The 19,288-nt window shown below is 40.4% G+C and overlaps 1 protein-coding gene across 3 annotated transcripts; it reads right to left on the bottom strand.

Moving 5' to 3' along the window:
* Positions 1-1,063: 1,063 nt before the first annotated feature.
* Positions 1,064-17,447, bottom strand: LOC117139222 (3-phosphoinositide-dependent protein kinase 1). 3 transcript variants are annotated; one of them, XM_033301421.1, is made up of 6 exons: positions 17,006-17,447; positions 11,115-11,499; positions 10,584-10,952; positions 3,575-4,684; positions 3,237-3,511; positions 1,064-2,938 (listed from the first exon to the last, which is right to left on the bottom strand). In XM_033301421.1, the coding sequence occupies exons 1-6, from the start codon at positions 17,069-17,071 to the stop codon at positions 2,633-2,635; spliced, it is 2,511 nt and encodes an 836-aa protein (XP_033157312.1). In that variant the 5' UTR covers positions 17,072-17,447; the 3' UTR covers positions 1,064-2,632. The 3 variants fall into 3 exon arrangements, with proteins under 3 accessions (XP_033157312.1, XP_033157314.1, XP_033157313.1); XM_033301423.1 differs by lacking the exon at positions 17,006-17,447 and adding an exon at positions 14,421-14,601; XM_033301422.1 differs by lacking the exon at positions 17,006-17,447 and adding an exon at positions 14,143-14,172.
* Positions 17,448-19,288: the final 1,841 nt, after the last annotated feature.

Raw genomic sequence — 19,288 nt, 5'->3', positions numbered from 1 at the left:
CCTTTATTTCAAACAACATACTTTTTCTCATTCGAAATAACAAATAGTTATTTTCGATTTATATATTTTATTAAGTAACGTCATATCATCTGAGCGAGTTTCGGATTTGAAATGCAGAAAAACGAATCGTTACATTCAAATCCAATATTAATACTATTCAACGAATCTATTTATTATAAATATAATGAATATATAATAAATGTTATAAAAAAAAATAATTTAATATAAAATAAAATATTATGTAAAAATAATATAATATATATAAACTGTGAACTAAATAATAAGAATATAAACCAAAATCTGATTTTTAATTATATTTTTCTCAAAATGGGAGAGATATTTTGGAGCTTCAGGTTTTTGATACACTTATGATAATAATAAATGTATTAAATACTCGTACTGAAAGAATTCGTATACACAATATTTATTTAGCATGTAATGATTTTAATATTCCTCTAATCGTCCTACAGGTTTACCTAGGCACTTTTCGATTTCATGGGTCTTTCCGTTATCTCCTATTTTTTTCTTTTTTCCTGTAGGCTATAAAAGGTTAAGTACATGAGCAGTTTACCAAACCCAGACGGAATAAATAAAAATAAAAATATATTCTTTTTAGTTAATATAACTACAAACTTTTAAATTTTAAATTTATAACTTAAAAATTGTTTTATCTCTAACGTTTAGATTCCCTAAAAGTAAAAACTACATATAGTTGATAAAAACCCTGGCAGCAATCGCTTCGGGATTTGAGGCGCAATGCATTTGCAAATTTTTAAATTAAGGCAAGCCCTTTTTGGATTTGCAGAAATAGAGATGTCTTTCTATATCTTAGCCTTGTTCACTGTACTCTTTCTTCGATTTTAGGTACTGCAGCACAAGCGTAGGGTAGAACAAAGTAGTCAGGTCGTTTTATGTGGTAGTATCTTACGTAGATTTTGAAACCTATTGAAATGTTGTATCATTTTGCAACGTTGGATACTGGGATACGCGCACTTATTACCCAATCATTTTGTGCCAATTCTAATAACCAAACAAACCAAAATAAAAACAAATTTGATCGTAATTTTGTTACTTTGAAATGTTTTTGTATTTTTCTTTAATATTTCCTGTTAATGATACGTTCCTTTCGCTGGATTATCTTTTTTTGTTGCGACCAATGTATTTTACTCGTAATATATTTTTTATTTTTACATGCTTCTCTTTTTTGACATTCTTGTTCTGGTACTCATATATAGATAATATATAATTTGTTTAAATATTTATTTTACAGATTTCTCTCACTATCAGTGGCTCTCCGCTCTATGACATCGTTTAATAAATCGTAATTTTCGTTTAATTTAATTAATTGTATACTTATGTGTGTTGTTGCATATTGCGTTAATTTTAATTTACTTAGGTTAGCGAAAATAATTTACTTAAAAGTAACAAAAAATTAAATTATGTTTAGATGTATATCGACCAACGGCGATATGTATGTACAAAATGTATTTTTTGCTTTCTTTCAACATCGATTCCTTACTCTACGCCTCTGCTCATCACTTAATTGCTGTATCTTAAATGTAAATATGGGAGGGGATGGGCGCGTTCTAGTAGTAATAGTGGTAGCAACTTAGACGTTTACAACATTTAACTAATTTGTTTCAAGAAACTTTGCAGTCTGTCTTACATCTATTACATATTTCTTTGTATAAGACTTGCTTTACACACTCAATTGGAGTCAGTTGGAGAGGAAACGACCGCCATATCTTGATAATCTTCTCACGACTGTTGAGTTTTTAGTGGTAGCCCTTACAAAAAAAAAATATAATTTAAAATTCGTTCTTTTATTAGGGTAGCTCAAGTCTTATACATTTCTTTATAGGGCAAATAGGTAAACGAAAAGCATAATGAGAATGATAAATAGTGATAATTAGCGTTAAACTGTATATTAGAATTACCTAGAAAGTTGAGCGTGAAGCTGAAAAAACACCGATTTTTATTGATGTGCCATCGATGATTTTCCGGCTTATTCCCATCTCCTTCCCCACGTCTTAGGGTCTTTTTGCCGTGTGCATATAGCTCACATAGTTCTTTACATAGTTACACTGTTTACAAAATTTACATTAACATATATGTGATCTTGCCACGATAACAGAAACAAAAATCCATTTCTCCGACGTACATACACATATTATGTATATTACAGTTTCTAGACAATTTTCTAGTATTTCACAATTTAAATACGACTTTTAGTTTGCTTCACGAAATTACTTTTAATTTAAGCCTACAATGCCACCTTGCATCCGTGTGTAATTCATTTCAATTGTGACTAACTACGCGCTAAATACGAATATATTTGTATTTATGTATGCTGTATATAAATATTTAATTTAAATTTTAAATTGAATTTACTTAGACGTTATAGATGTATTTTACTTTAGTTTATTCTAGTGTTCTAATTTTTGCCCTAAGCACAATATAAATCGAAAAACAGAAATTGGGTTCTAATTAGCACTAGAGACATGATCGTTATTTTCCCATCGCTTACTTTTACTTCTAAGCTTACTTCTATTTCCGCCCTCTTCTACGCCATCGCTTCGTTTGCACTAAATTTCAACTAAATTATTTCACATTGCTACAAATAGGACTACGTTTACTTGGACGCCGTCTTCTTGCTCGGTGACGTCCCCGTTCTGGTGCTACCCAACGTCCGGTTGTCGGACGCCGTCGAAGCTTGAGGGGCGTTTACTGGTGAACTGCGTCTCACCGTGGGCGAATTGCTTGAGGAGGCGGCGAATGAATTTGAGATGACAGCCAGGCTATTACTGCTGCCGCTGGAGCAAGACACTGCAGACGTGGAGGAGGGATCTCCGTAGGTCAACTTGCGCATGCTCTCAATGGCTTCCGACCAGTGGATAGCATAGCCTTCGGGATCATCCAGGTAATAGGTTCGATTTGGCTGCAATGAAACCAAAAGAGTAAAATTAGTTGAGCGGAACGCTAATTTTAACCCCATTCACCAGACAAGTTTGAGTTTTTATCTGCCTTGCGTGTGCAGTTTTCAATGCCGCATTTAATTTGTTTTCATAGCCAACACGTGCCCGGGACATAAACTGACGCTCAAATTGCTTTTCAGTGGGCGTGCGACAGGCTACGAACAAGCTGTGATGTCATCGGTACAACAAACTTATGCTTTCTCGGTTTTCCGAGTTGCGCCTCGTGCATCCTTAACCCACCATATGTAAGCAAACACTTACCGTATGGACAAAAAATATTTTGAAGTTTTTGTACTCCGCTCGCAGATCTGGGCTCCACGGAATTTCGCCTTTTTTGATCATCTGCACGGGATCGATATAGATGAGTCTCGGTCCCGTGGTCAGCAGGAGCATTCGCTTGCGGGCAAACAGACCCTTGCGCTTGTTGACAAACCCCTTCTTGAGGATCACTTCGCCGTCAGCAAAAACGTGCCACTTGTCAGTCTTTTGTTGCTCGAGACGCTGCAGCTTCTCGGCATCGTTCAGGTCGAAAGAGTCTGAAGAAAAACAAAACATTTATTAGTCGACGTCTTTGTCTGGGGCACCACGTGGTCACTTACTCTTTGCTGTCGATCGCTTGACGGGCATGGCCACGCTGCTGCCAACGCCTAATTCTGCACTAAGCAGTCGCGATATCTGCCGTTCGTCAAGGCCAGGCTCCAAGTCCCCGGGCACAGTATAGCTGGACCTGAAGTCCTCATCCTGACTTACGCCCGGTAAGTAGGGGTAGATAGGGGGAGGGGTTTGTTGACGAAGCGTCTGCCAGTCGATGCCGGCGAAGAACGGGTGCGCCCGAATGGTTTCGTAATATCCAAACTCGTCCTGAGCACCCAGGCGGTCTCGCGGATCGACACGGAGCAGCTTACGCACCAGGTCCTCGGCGTACTTATCAAAGCCTTGCGGGAAGTCCACGGCGCAGTCAAGGATCTCTTTAAAAATGACATAATCGTTGCTGCCACGGAATGGCGGTAAGCCGGCGATCATCTGGTAAACTATACATCCCAGTGCCCACAGGTCCGCCGCCGGAGTTATAGGTCCGTTTTGGAGCACTTCCGGTGAAACGTATTGGGCAGTGCCCACAAAGCTTGCCTTTCGGTGACGGTTGTAACGCCTTTGACGATGGCGCGGGGAGTCCATTTCTTCCTGCTGCTGTTCGTCGTCGCCGTCGTCCAACTCCTCTGAGTCGCGATCGTATAAGTCTTCGTCTTCGTTGTCCAGGCGGTCGCTGTCTTCGTCGTCTTCATCGGAGTGGCTGCGCCGTTGCTCCGAACAGTGCTCCGTGGCCAGAGCCCTTTCGTGGGCCGTCATCACCTTGGCGGACCCGAAGTCGGCGATCAGCGTGTGCATGTCCTCGTCGAGCAGAATGTTCTCGGGCTTGAGGTCGCGGTGCACCACATTGCGGCGGTGCATGTGCTCACAGGCCAGCAGAAGCTCGGCGGCGTAGTGGCGCGTGCAGGCCACGTCGAAGCTGCCCACGCGGTTGATGTATGGCAACATGTCTCCCTTTCGTGCGTACGTCATCACAAAGTAAAGGGAACGTTGGTCCTGGAAGGTGCACGATAGGTTTACGAAGCCGGGAACGTTGGTCATCTGGTGCATCACCTCGCGTTCACGCTTGATGTAGTCCTGCTTTCGTTCGCGCAGGATCAGCCGCTTCTCGCATACTTTAACTGCAAGGAGAAGATCGAAAGACGATAAGGTTAGATTGGAGTTAATAATATGGTATCTACAAGTGTAGATCGAATTACATACACATGTAAATGTAGAATTAATGTTCCTGGAATCTAGTATCCACAATATTTTTACTCAGTGCAGGCAACTATCGGTAAGTCAGAGTTGGCAGGCAACCCACATTTTGCTGGCGGAAACCGCTCTTGGCAACAGCAAAGGCGCATAGACATATGCAAGTGATTAAATAATTTAATTTGAAAATGCGATATATGTATGTATAAGCACACAAAGTGTACGCGTGAGAATAATAAAACAGCACACAAACCAGCTAGCCACTTTGGTGTTTTTTTTTTTTTTTTTTTTTTTTTTGGCAAAACAGGCGACCAAATTTTCGCAGTCTGATGGACTTCCCCCTAAATTTTTGTGGTCCAATCAGACATTTCTTGGAACCCTTTTGTGACCTGTTGAAATAGAGAGGTTTCAATGGGGAGAGACTTATATTAGGAAGGAAAGTCGGAGAAACAAAAAAGAGACGAGAGGGGAATTTTTATGACAGAACTCAGATCAAATTGTTTAATTAACAGCGAGACAAATGAAAGCGAGCGCCCTTAGAGAAACTTGTTTTTGACTTCCGCCCCTTTTCCGCTTTCCGGTCCCCAGAAAAACACAGCAAGCACAGAACTTACGAACGAGATGAGAACGCAGAGCTAAAATAAATTTAAAACTGGTTATTGAACTGGAATTCGCGAAAAGAGAGAGAGAGAGGGAGAGAGATAGTAAGAGAGGGAGAGTTAGTAAGAGAGAGACGGAGAGTGGGAGATCAGAAGGGGAAAGAGGAACTTCACAGTGGGGCTGTATGAAACGGTGTTTCAAACTTGCATCCCACTCCCGCGCGGGGTTAACGGTTATTATGATTGTGAGAGAGTTTTGACCGCTTATCAGTAGTTTCCCTTTTGTTTCTGTTCGCCCTTATTTTGCTTTCCTTTGGCTGACAATCGCAACGGAAAATCACTAATCTGTTGAAAATAATGCTAAAAACAATAAATTTGCTCAACCATATCTGTCAACTTTTCATACTTTTCATTATAAGTCTATTGGCCAAAATAAATTCCAAGATAAATTTGTATTTATTTTTGCAGGTCCCTCTATCAAGATTAAAACAAAACAGTCTGCCAACTATTTGCGGCGAAAGAGGGTGAACAGAAAAGAGAAAAATCAACTAGAATACGAAATGAAAACGGAATCCTGTCTATAAAACATCGGGGCGATAAGTCGTCGGTCGAGTAGCAACAAAATAAACACAAAGAGGAAAAACAAAATACAGCAATTAAAAGATTAACAAAGCACAGCAGTAGCAACAACAATCAATAATCGAGAAATCAAAAAGAACAGAACGAAAATGTTTTTTTACGCATTTTAAATTTCCCAAGCGATAGAGCAGCACAAATAGGTGCGTAAAAACAGAATTGACCTTCAGAAATTTGTTGCGCAGCAAAATGTAAAAAAATGATTATCATTCCGATCCTATGCAATAAAAACTTTACCTATTTCACATTCCCGTTATTTTTTCCGAATGTTTGCGCATTCTTGGCCTTTTTCTTCACCTTAATTAAAAAAAAGTCACATTATTAATTCACTTGGCGGCTCTACTCTGATATTCTTAGTGCTTTTTCCCGATTTTGGTTAGGTTTAATGACCTCCTGATAATCTTAGCCTTGAACTTGCTGCCGTTCTCCGTTTCTCTTTTCCGCTGCCGTGCAGCATGTGCAACAACAACACAAACATCACCGAAAGTAAACACATAAGTAAATACCCAACAAACAGCTGCAGAGCAGTAAAAAAAAACGGTCCAATTCGCCGTCTAAGCATAAATATTTGCCCGAAGCTTGCTCTTGAGGTTTTAGAGTTGCCACCTCGGTTTTCCCGCTAAATCAGAAGTATGTTTTTTAACATTTAACCATCATCCTCCTCTTCGCTCCGTGTTTTCTACTGCCTCATTTTCGGCACAACGCGAATACACATATAGCACAAAAATCTTATCATGGGCTGGTTAATCAAGTCACAAATAAAATGCAGAAACACAAAAACTGGCGAACGGAGCAAAAAACAATGAAAACACCAAGACTGCAACTTGTTGCTGCACGGAATGCAATCCAACGAGTTTTAGAATGACAGAGCGAGATAGAGCTACACAGATTGACCACACCGACCATAAAGCTAGTGTGAACGCATCGATAAAGCAGTGCTGCGCGTGAGCAGGACACGAATACATTTTCTATAAATAAATCAAAATAAAGATGAGCAACCTTCTTGTGGTTGCAAGTTGTTTTTTCTGCTGGAAGACAACATCTAAAATCCACACGAGTTTGACCTTTGAGGATGGGAAATTTGCAGCGCCCGCCAACAATAAGCAAATAAAAGTGAAAATGGCCAGGTCACTCTTTATCATTCTGTTTCCCCGACGATCGTAGATATAAATCCTTTTCTTTTTGCCAATTTCTCCCATACCCAGCCACTTCAGCTTTATTCGCAATCAGCTAGCACGGTGACGTAGCATGCGGAGGCTCAACTTCTGTAGTCCTTAAAAAGGAAAAGTGGGTGAACCAAGAATATACAAAATTGACACAACAATAGAGACGACAAATAGACAGCGTTAAACAGGATTAAGAGGACACTCGATAGTCGGAGCTTAGAGCCTGCAAATTCGGTTGTCCCTTGCTTTGGTGTTGTATGATTGGGCCACTACTCTCCATTCTTAAGGAACTTACCTACAGTTAGCATAATATTCTTGTCATTCCCTAAGTGCACCTCAGTGATCGAAATTGTAAAACTCCCCTGCCGCGTTTTAATTTAGCAGCTTTCACAGTAATCCGGGTGTGGAGTTTTCGAGTTGACTTTTTATGTGTGCTCGTGCATATTTTTGTATTGTTATTATTGTTGTGTGTTGCTTCTCTCGCTCCAGCCTGACAAAAGTGAATTGCCCCTTTAGAGTTGCGGCATTACTTTATATTCATACATACATATAAATATGCATACATGCATATACCTATTGTTGTAAGGATTTGTCGATATACCGACGAGAGACAACGAGAAGCGTGTGTGTGGGTGTGCAATAAAAAAAGGAAGTGCGGAGGGTATGGGATGTATGCCTTCCTTGCGCTATTTAATTTTAGCCCTAAAGCGTCGGGCGGACCAACGGCCCACCAAATGTCCTTGGCACGTGCAGGATACACCTAACCACACAGACCCCTTTACCTTCTACCGACGACGGCAGATGTCGCAACCATATAAAAAAGAAAGAAAAGGCAAGGTGTAAAACATAATATTATTAATAAGCCTGATAGTAAGCTGGAAAGGATTCCGCCGACAGCAGTTGAGTCATGGGTTGAATGACCCAGTTCTCCGATCCAATATCTCATTACGGAGCCAAAACAGAACCCCCTAGGCAGCCAAGCAACCAACTATTTCAGTTGAATACCCCCGTCCTCAGCCAGCTGCGGCTGCGCAGCACCAGCTGCTGTCCAAAAATAAACGTGTAATTAAAAATAACATCGTGGAGCGAGCACAAAGTTGACTGCTAAGAAAGTACCAGACAGCAACCCCCAATAAAGAATATGGAGTCTTGGAGATGGAAAACTTGATGGTAAATCCGAACGTTGCCCGATATGGCAGGCAAACGGGTTCGGGGAAAGGATTGCGCGTGCGAGTTTAATGGTCAAAAACAGAGGCGGAGAAAGTAGAGTGAGTACTTTGAAAATGTTTATATGTATATGTACATTCGACTAGCAGACCAGTATTTTGCAAGTTCTCAGCTTTCCCGACTAAAACTGGCTTATATAACTGTACATGGCTGCATGGTAAGTGCAATGAAAAATAAATTTTATAATGCTTGGCATTTTAGCGCAACTCAGGAAACCAACAGCTGGTGCTGACTCTCTCTCTTCGCCTCTCCTTATCCCTGGCTCGAATCAGGATTATCTGCACAAGCACGCATTGTTAAAACAATCTTCCATCGCAAGAATCTAAAAATTCGAAATTCAGGTAAGCGAGCGGAAAATAAAGAAACCCCGAAGAATGTGGAATATGTTGTTGCCAAAGATGGTGAAATACATACATACACACATAGCTGCGCAGGAAATGTGAAAAGCCTAAACCGAATTTCGTATGGCGTCAAATAGACGCCGTTGTCGTCATTGAACAGGGAAAACAACAACAATGACGCCGGTAAAGTGCGTAGGCAAGAAAGAGATGGGCGCATGAAAACGAAAACTGCTGCGTTCATCGTGAATCTGCGTGCGTGTTCATTTATGTATGTTCGTGTGAGTTCTCGTGCGTGGGAGGCGTCTGCACTAGTGTGTGCTGTGATGTGAACGTGGTTGGGGGAAATTGTTGCTGACTTGAAACCCATTAGGTTGAGGGCAACTACGTACAAACCTGTCGAAATACGAACATTGACCTTTAAACAAGCGCCGACTCTGCTCCCGATTGCACAAACATAGTTTGCCAATATTTGCTTGTATTTAATGCACCAGCTGCATCGGATTCAATGTCAAAAGTATGAATAATATGTTTATTAATTTAACGGAGCGAACGCCTTGGGAAAACTGTTTACGACTTGTGTGAGTGCGCTTCCTATTTTTAAACAAGTATACTTTGTTATTATTGCCTTTCTCTTTACATGCAATTAAAGCAACCAGAGCAGTAATAACAGCTTTAGGCAGGGGCATCGAATTGTTAGGGGTAGGGGTGGGTGAGAGGAGAGAGAGAGAGCAAGAAAGAGATCCTCACTTCAACAAAAGAAATTCCAGTTATTTAGTTTTACCAAATTCCCCCAAAGTCTCCGCCCCTCTCTGCAAATGCGTTCTGATGACCACGTGCCGTTGTGCTCCTTCTCAGCTCCCATTGCTCGCATGCTTCTTTGTGTGCGTCATTGTGTTTGCATTTGCATTTATGCAACACGTGCCTCCCTCCTCTTGTGACTGTATTGATTTGCTGCTGGCGAGGCAAAAATATTCTGCCACTCACGGCGTACACGCCCACTGAAAAGCACAGGAACAACTGAAAATCTTTAAGCAAATTGGCTTAGCACAAATAAACACAAGGTGGAAAAATATGTCAGCATAAATACACACTAGTGGTGTGTGGCAATGTATGCCTCTTAAAACAATGGCTCTAGAAATCTAGAGTAACACCTAAAAGCTGCTTTCCAGCTCGTTTTCAGCCTGGTTTATTTACCGTTAATTTAAATTGCATTATAAAATGGGAAACGGCTAAACAGCTGATGGTGCGCGCGTGTCCGACGCCAGATAGTCGCCAACGTCAGCTTTTGCTTTAATCGATAAACAAGCAAAACAAAAGCAAGAAGCTACAGAACGACATTCGGCTTATCACTCTGATAACAGCCCGGGTCGTTTTCGAGCAAGTTTGATAGACGGACTGATGAAATTACCAATAACAAAAGGGTCACGTGCGCGTCCGCCAAATGTATTCCTAATTTTGTGCCCGGCAGGTAGGAAATGCTGTTTGAAAGCAGGGAGCGTAAGAAATCATATGCCCATTTTAACCAATTTGAATATGACATAATCGTGCAAACAGTCCCAAGGGAAGACGCACTATCTCGGTCGAAGACGCAGCGCCCCGTGTGTGTATTAAAAAATTATTAAAAATAAGCGATGTAGGCGAATGTTGGCAAGCCGAGCAGGTGACAGACTAAGCGGAGTGGCAACAAAAGCGCCGCGTCTACATTGCGACCGCATTTTCGCGCTGGCGCCAAGCAGAGGCCATACAAATGCCGTTGAAATGCCGTGGGCGGCCGTCGGTCGAGTGGCACACTGCTCGAAATGATGTGCCGACTTACAAACTAGTAATCGGACCCACTAAAAACTAAAAAGTACTTACTTGCATACTCGCGGCGAGAGTGTATGTCCACGGCCAGATAAACTATGCTATAGCTGCCCTCGCCTATGTAACGACCGAAAATGAAATCATTCGGAGACCTCCTGGGCGCAGGATTCTGTAGCTGTTGCTGCTGCTGCGGTTGCTCCTGCTGCTGCGGTTGTTGTTGCTGCTGCTGTGGCTGTTGTTGCTGTTGCTGCGTCTGGTAGCCCTGCTGATGCTGCTGCCGCAACATGTCCAATATCTCCGTCTGCTGTCTTATGTCATTCTGGTACTGCTGCAGACTGCAGTTGTGCAACATTCTGCAATGCGGTGTCGTGGCCACCGACGAACTGTTGCTAGCAACCGCTGCCGCCAAAGGCGACGTATGGCCTGCCAGAGAAAAGCAGAGATTGTGTTAGCGTCGCAGCAAAAACATGTTGCCAACGGGCAATGGGTAGTGTTTTAAGAACAACTTGAAACACACTCTATTTTCGTTACTCTGTCACTGTCACCGAAACGGTAATATCTTGAGTAACTCAGAATTAAGCTTACCGTTTGTCAGATACTTGCTGCTGCCGTAGCGACTGTTGTTGTTGTTTTCAGTGGCCGATACCGCTCCGCAGCCGCATACGTTTTGCTGGTGGTGCAGCCGCGACGCCGCTTCGACGACCACGGCCAAGTCTTTTAGGTTGATATCTCTGAAATTCGACTCGCCCAAGGACACTGTTGCTGATGCTTTTTCCTTGGCCATAGCCGGCATTGTTGCCGCTGTCGCCGAAGTTGCTGTGGTGGTAGCAATGTTGAAGTGCTGCTGATGCTCGGTGCCGTTACTGCTGCAGTTACTGCCGCAATCCGATGCTACCGAGATTACGGCTGCCGCTGCGATTTCGCTGGCGCCGCTGCCTGGCAATGGGAGCTGCTGCTGTGTACCGTTAATCTGGAAAAATATATGCAAAGTATTTGCGATTAAAACAATGTTTAACTTAATATAGTATACAATTGGCTTCATCTTCTTGTTTCGATTAAATGTTTGGATATTTTGCTCAGTTTACTGATTGAATTCTAAATGGTCGTAAATCCCACTGAAACTCACTAACTTTTCATGTTTTTCCAGAATTAAACGAGAAATTGGACATGCTGTAAATTAATTTTCTGCTGAACAGCCGCAAAGCCTTGAAGTCCATGCTTCAAAGCGGAACTCAAGAACAGGTCCACAAAAGGCAGAACGACAACAGTCGGCCCAATGGTCCGCCATTGACGTCAAGTTCATTGCCGTGTTGTTTTTGGTCTGCGTTTTACTTTGTGTGACTTTGATTTTGGCGGGTTCAAGGACTTGGAGCATAAAAATATAATAAGTTCATTGCCACCTGTTTACATTTCTATTAGAAGTTTATGCTGCTGGACTTTGGCTTTGTTTTCGTTCGCTTCTCGTTTATTGGTTCGTTTGTGTTTCTTTGTTCGCCAGTTTACCATACGCGAAAACAATCTGTGGCGTGATTTCTTAAGGAATTAAAAGCACGAGGGAAGCCTTTAGCTTCTAAATCAGCACCCACAGACTAAAGTGATGACCACACATAAATAAATCACGTGTGCGCAACTATAGCGTACAGTTTTTACCACATCATTCTTCAAAAGCCCAACTCAGATAAGAAAGAAATCAGTTTCAGCCCAGATTATTAATTATGCAACCACACCATAAACTCAGGCACACAAACTCGGAATGTGAATAAAAATCAAAAAACCATAAAAACAAGGTGAGCAAATGCGTCAATGAAAGTTTCAGCTGGTGGCTAATTTTAGAGCAACAACGAGCCAAAGATTAAGATACGAATGGAACTAAGCTTTGGTATTGGGGATTTGGGCCCTGACATGGGAACCCAGACGAACAAAACACAAAAAAAAAAAAAAGAAGCTTCATTTCGAACCAATCCTATCGATTTTAAAAATGATCTTTTCGTCTGGGAAGGCCCCAAGGGGCCCCGTCCCTAAAACAGGTGTATTATCTACGGCCAACAAGAAGCCCTCAATAGTAATCGTTGTCATGAGTGGTCCGATGTGCGTCACTCGGATTGGAATGCGGTTGGTTTACTTTTCATACCCGCAGCTCTCGCAACAATATTGGAAATCAGAAAAAGCTGTCTCTTTTCTTTCTATGTTAAAACATGACCTCAACAGCGCGCTGTGATACACCCACTAGTCAATCCAAACAAAATAAACATACAATTTTCAGATATTTGAACTGTGCCGCTTTAACGTATTAAATGCAAAAAAAGAAACATTTGAAAAAAAGTTGCCAACCCACTTTTTTGAGATTTTTGGCGTCTGCGACGCTAATTAAGACGACGATCTGCGTCAGCGGCTGAAACTAGTCAACCAATTGGTGAATGGCACTGACAGCGATAACAAAACAGGAAATACCCAAAATACCGAATTGTTTTGTTGTCCATTACATGGCTTTAACCAGATTTCCACCTCACCCAAAACCCGAAAAGCTTATTTGCATCGAAACGAGCATTGAAATGGCGATATGAAAGAGATATAAGTCCATAAAGATGCTGTGGAAAAATTTTGAAGAATCGAGAAAGTCTACCCATGTACACCCGTGTATTGGGGGGGGATATGCAGAAAAAAAAAAAGAAAACTGAAGATCCGCTATATCACGTGGGGGATGCGAATTGGTATGGGGATGTCGGGGATATATGTAACCGATCTATAAACATAGAGCAGAGCAGCTCGACGTCTCGTTGTTGGCGTCGTCTGCGGCGTCTAGACAAAAATGACATTTAAATTAATCTATTTTATTGCCAGGCCAACGACGTTGGACGTTTTGCAGCCACCCAACCGATCCCCCTTCTGCACGCCCCTTTCTTGACACGTCCATGTTCAATTTATATTTATAAATAAGATTTTCGTCTACAGAATGCAGCCAATTGAAAGCAAAAAATGCAGCACAAAGAGGACGTTTGATTAGAAATAGCCAGAAAACGGTGGGAGGCAATGTCTATCTCAAGGTATGTGACCAAAGTTTATTACGAAAGAAACACCAAAACCGTACACGCTAAAATGTTTTTTGTTTTGACACATTGAAATTATAAAAATCATTTGCCTAGGCCACACAAAAAAGAAAAAAAAAAAGGGTTAAACTATCGTTAGCGTTTTTTCTAGCTCGCCTACTAAATGGCAAACGAGCCTCTAAGACTAATTCAAGAACTATTGTATATAACAAAAATATTTTGTTGAAATGTGTATGTGCGTATACTTATTTGATTGCTATAATATCTTTATCGGTGCTTTTCAACAACTTTTGGTCGAAGAGTTTTTAATACTACTAGACAGCAGTGCGCAAATTTTGGATGCGACAATACCGAGTTCCCTGGCATCACCAAGCATACAACTCACAGTAATACAAAATTCGCGAAATTTGTTTAGTCTTGTTTATCATTTATTTGTTTTTTACCCGACTCTTTTGTCTTTGTATTTTTAGCCAACGCCTTGCCGTGAATTTTTATTGGACAGACCACACAGATCGGACGATTATCGTTTTTAGAATGAAAGTTCTTCATATGTGATGACACAGTACCTGAATTAGGTTCATTTCAAAATTCTGGTCTAAAATTTAACGAGTAATTTTGAACTTGTATTAATCTCGACTTTTTGCGATTACTTTGATGGAAAAAGCAAGGCCTGTTTTCATCTACATTGGATTTTCGCAGTATTTTTGTTTGTCCTCCAGCTTAGTTTAAAAAATTGCAGTACCAAATAGTAAAAATGTGCTTATGAATGAAAACGCACGAAGAGAGAGTGGGAGTGCGCTAAACAAGAATGCAAATGAAACGACTCTCGCACGCACACACTTACGTTTAGGTGCTGGGGCAGACGGGCGCTCTCTGTTTGTGTATGTTGTAATTTCGATTTGGGGTACAAATTCCAATGGGCACACGAATGAAGAAGAAGAGCCAGCCACCGCGTACACGCACACACTGTACAGAGCGCGCGTATTTTTTCGTCTCTGCGCGTGCCTTTGTATATGTATATGTGCGGTTTTAATTTTATTTAATTGTTAGCTTTGATTCTTAACATTCCTATTGTGCTTCCCTTGATTTGCACAATTATTAATCCGCCGCAGTATGTTTCTTGAAACAAATCACAAAAGTTCGCCAGAAACAACAATAATCAAGACAATAATTCCGACGCAGTAGGAAAATTTATAGGAAACGAGACGCTGTATGTGTCTGTTATTTTTTTATGCCCTCTTATTTTTCTAGGAACTGGCTCTCACTTATACGTTGTACTACATTAATTTGACTAATGAAAACAATCGGTTAAATACTTTGAACACAACACGGAAAATACACTTATTTTTATTCCGATTTATATTTTATGTAATTTGTTTGGCCTTTTGTGGAGTATTATTTAATCGCACCACCACAGCACAACATCACACGAACTTGGGGCGTCATGTATTTGCCTGTGTATGTATATCAATGCCAGCGCGCTGTGGGTGTGTGTGTGCGTAGTCGAACGCCGCGTGCACGAAGCGACTGGTTTGAAATCCAATAAGAAACTATGGTCGGACGAGACTTTGACTTCCAAGCATTTGGCTCGAGCAGCGAAACCGATGGGAGACGAGCGCCAGCCGAGAGAACGCTCTTCGCCGTTGCCGCCCCCGCCAAGCTAACCCTCGGCGCTCTCTCAGTTAAATGGGGCCAAAGCAGCGCAGTCGTGTCGCCGCTGGCGTCACAATTTTTTTTTACAAGGCGAACAAGTTGCGCGCCACTTTTGAGAGCGTAATTGTTGCACTGTAATTGTTTGCCAGTGACTTTTTATAAATAAACACGACGAGGCAAGGCGAAAACAAGTTTCAATCGAAATCCACACAACTACATAGGTCCAAAGAGAGCTCACGCTCTTTTTGTAAGAGAGAGAGAGAGAGAGAGAGAGAGCGAGCGAGAGCGAGAGAGGAGACGGCCGCATTCCTAACTGTAAACAAGCTAGAAGCGGAGACACTATAATAGTGGGAAAGAGACAAGGCGACAGGCTAAGAATGCGGCGCTGCTGGAAAAACTCGTTTTTCCCGCTGGAAAAGGAAAATGTGGACAAAAAAGAATTTGAGGAATTTTCGGGCGAGAGAGAAAGAGAAGTGGTGTAAAAATAAACAAGAATCCGAACCCGATTACGAATACATACACAGGGCAACGAAGGAAGAGAATTGGAATAGCTGAAAAACAGAGCGGACAAAACAAAATGCTTGAAAAGCGAAGGGGCAACTCAAAGCGGAAAAGCTGATACGTAGTAAAACAAAGCAATGACGGCAACTTCAAATGTAAATAAATATATAAACGATGTATGTAAGCGGATGAGTGTGTGCAACAACAACATAATGACAACAAATCGAGCAACAGACATGCAAGTGAAAGGCGTTTGCGTTGTTTTCCCTCCACTACTCAAGTTATTTGCAAAATAAAAATGGCTAAAAGAAGACAAAGTCGGATGAGGAGAAAGAGAGGAGCACAATTTTACATTTGGCTGCTTGCAAGAGAAAATAAAATAAATAATTCATTTATTGGCTGCTGCTAATAAATAGAAATTAAAAGTGAAAAACCACAATAAATTGTTGTTTAGAAACCAGCTGGAAGCATTGTGTTTTTGCTGTGAATGTTTGTTGTTTTTAAAGTAGCAAGCAACTCGCGAGGCAATGAACTGCAGTTGTTAAATAAATTTAGTCAACTCCTGCGGCTTCATGAAACTTTTTTTACGCATTTTATTTTCGTTGTCAGGGTGCGGGTGCCTACAAAATAATTATACACATCCACTGGCTATTTATATCAAGTAATATAAGTATCTGAAAATGTATTCATAATGAACTCCATCTTGATAGCTTTTAAAGTGGTTGTTATACAGACAGGCATTGAATTATCTTTTTTTATTGCCCACTTAGTGGGGAGTTTATGGCTTTGATCTTTAAATGTTATATCAGCATGTGTTTTCAATGGAAATTTTTTAGATGAAATGTAGGGAAATCCAACAAATATTTAAATTTATTAGCAACAAGAATTGCAAAAAGTAAAAATACCTATTTCGCTATATAGCTGCTTGAACATTACATTTCACAGCTTCATAAGTTAATCTATTTCATTAAATTATTTTGCAAGCAAAAATTTGTACAACCAATTAATTTTTTTCCAAAAATGTTATGTAATGTAACGATAAAGTTGATAGGAGGTATTTCTTCGAAAGCATTACTTGTAGTTTGTAAAAAAGTATAACAATTATTTAATACGCATTGCACTTTAGCATTATCCCAAATCTATTCTTTAAACTTAAATTTGTAACACCTTAACAAGTTTGCCTCAGAAGATATATTGATTTAATCAAAATGTAAGTAAATATTTTTAACTCATGCATCAGGGCCAAACACCACACCTTTTTAAAACACTATTTACCTTGATAGACTTTATTTTGCGCACAACGTAGTTGTTAATTTTGTTGGACCAGCTTTTACATTTCATGATATTTTTCGCGTTCTCCACCGTTCTCGGGAAGGATGAAGAGGCAAAGACAACGGTAAACGGAATGCTTTCGTCACTTGAAGTTGCTACACTCACTCATTTCAGTTTCATTTCTTTTCACTGGTTTTTGCAATAATTTGTTTTATTGGCTTCGCTTTGCGATATATATTCACTTGAGTTTTCACCGCCCGGCGACAGTTGTAAAACCTTTGTGATTGCAAATTGTAATTATACGTATACACGAAAACTCGGGTCTTACTCGCTTTTCTGTTTGGCGCGATAAAAGGAAAATGAGCCGTTGTGGTTTTTCCAACAGGGCGTCAAGTTTGTACCGTGATCACGACCGAACCCGTCAAATTTCCGATTCGAAATGAATCGAAAAGGCGAAACAAAAGGCAAGGAGAGCGCGCTAAGATGGGGAACGGCGGCAATGGGCCACAGTCACCGTGAGCACGGAGAACTGGAAGAGAGAGAGAGTTATGGTGTGAAAAAGAGTGCGAAGTGTAAGAATTTTCATTTGAGTTTTAATCGACACACACTTGAATAATGTGAAAATTATGTGATTTTATTATGTTGGCTTTAAGTTTATATTTTTTATTCTTTTTTAAATAATAAGTTTTTAATGGGTTTTGTTTGTATTTCTTTGATTTTGGGTATATGTATATTGCATCTGTTGAAAACCGCTATTGTCACCATAATGTTTTATAGCTATTAAATTTGGGCATTTCTGGAACTTTCTTGAATTGTGCAGGTCTTTTGATAAAAACGCAGCTATGCATATCGTATTCATTTCAGCGATTTGCAAGTCACGGTTCCGTTATTGCCGCGAGTGGGCAAGCAATTTACGTTTTCTTTTACATTTCGAATGCGCCGCCCATTAATTATTTATTTATTAATGAGTACGTGACGCACTTGTTTTCATCCACATATTGGTTGTGGCTGCAACGAATCTTGCTTCCATTTACATACATACATAATTCCATTGATATCTTTCAATAGGCAAAAACATCAGCCAAATGCTTCAGTGCCACGCCCCCATCTATAAAATGAAATTGTGGACATCGTCGCCTGTCTTGAACTTCCAATGTAATTATGTATGTATGTGTACAAATGTGCATTTTCTGGAATTCAAACTATTCCCGCTCTCTTCGCGACAGATCGTTCGTTGATCCGCGCTCTGGGTTCCACATTAGCATAAATGTAAAGCCTTCCACACAAACGCGTTCCACAATTCATTCATATCGCCTGTTCCACAACTTTCCGGCGTTCCGTCACGTTCGCGCGCCTTTTCCACTCAGCGTGAAAAAATTCACTTGCTGCTCCCGCTCCCGCTCTTATTCGCGTTTTTACGTTTTACTACGAAGCGAAAACAAAACAAAATTAAGGGGAAGCGGAAACTGCAGCGGCTTTGGCTTTGCTGACGTGGATGCCGACGCTTTCGTCATCAAGTTTTTCTCTCACTTGATTTTTTGATCTCTTTAAAAAATATTGTAAATATTAGTTCTGTTCCTGTTATTTTCAAGTTCTATTTTTGGTTGAGTTTCCATTTATGAACTATGGCTTATTTAAATTTCCTTGGTGAATTTGTTTAAAGTCTTATTTGTGTATTGCTGCGCGATTAAGCAAAGTTTAATAAACACATTTAATATTCAATAACTTTATCAATTAGTTTTTGTTGTTGTGATAAGCACTCACTCAAACTGAATGGCGCTTAGGCTTAAATAGATCGATGAAAATTACAATATACTTTATCGGATGAACTTTGACTGCATATTTTAGAAGTGTACTTTCGGCCGCGAATTTTCTTCTTACCTATTATATTTTAACTTATTTTATTTTTAACTTAACCCTTAACGAGTTTGGTGGCTCAGTTAATATCGTTTTGATTTGGCCTCTGCTTTTAGCATTTTGTGGCTAATTTATTTCTGGCTTTCTGCTAAAAAATATTTAAAATTAGCATTTTTAATGAGCAGCAAGCGAGGATCGGCGAGACACACTGTCGCCTGAAAAATATTTTCAAAATCCCATTTGCATATATTTTCAGCCAAACTCTTAGTATAAAAAGCTAATTTCACGAAATCCCAGCTGAAATCGTTTTATTTTTTGTTATGGATTTCCATTTTCATTAGTGACAAAACCCGATTTACTGAGATCTTAGCTTCAGGTTTTAGTCATCAGATTCGGTGGGCTGTGCACCAGTTTCTCGGTCTGGCCTCG

This window comes from Drosophila mauritiana, chromosome 3L (genome assembly GCF_004382145.1).
Source record: "Drosophila mauritiana strain mau12 chromosome 3L, ASM438214v1, whole genome shotgun sequence".
NCBI lineage: Eukaryota > Metazoa > Arthropoda > Insecta > Diptera > Drosophilidae > Drosophila > Drosophila mauritiana.
This window is presented reverse-complemented; position numbering and strand designations above follow the sequence as displayed.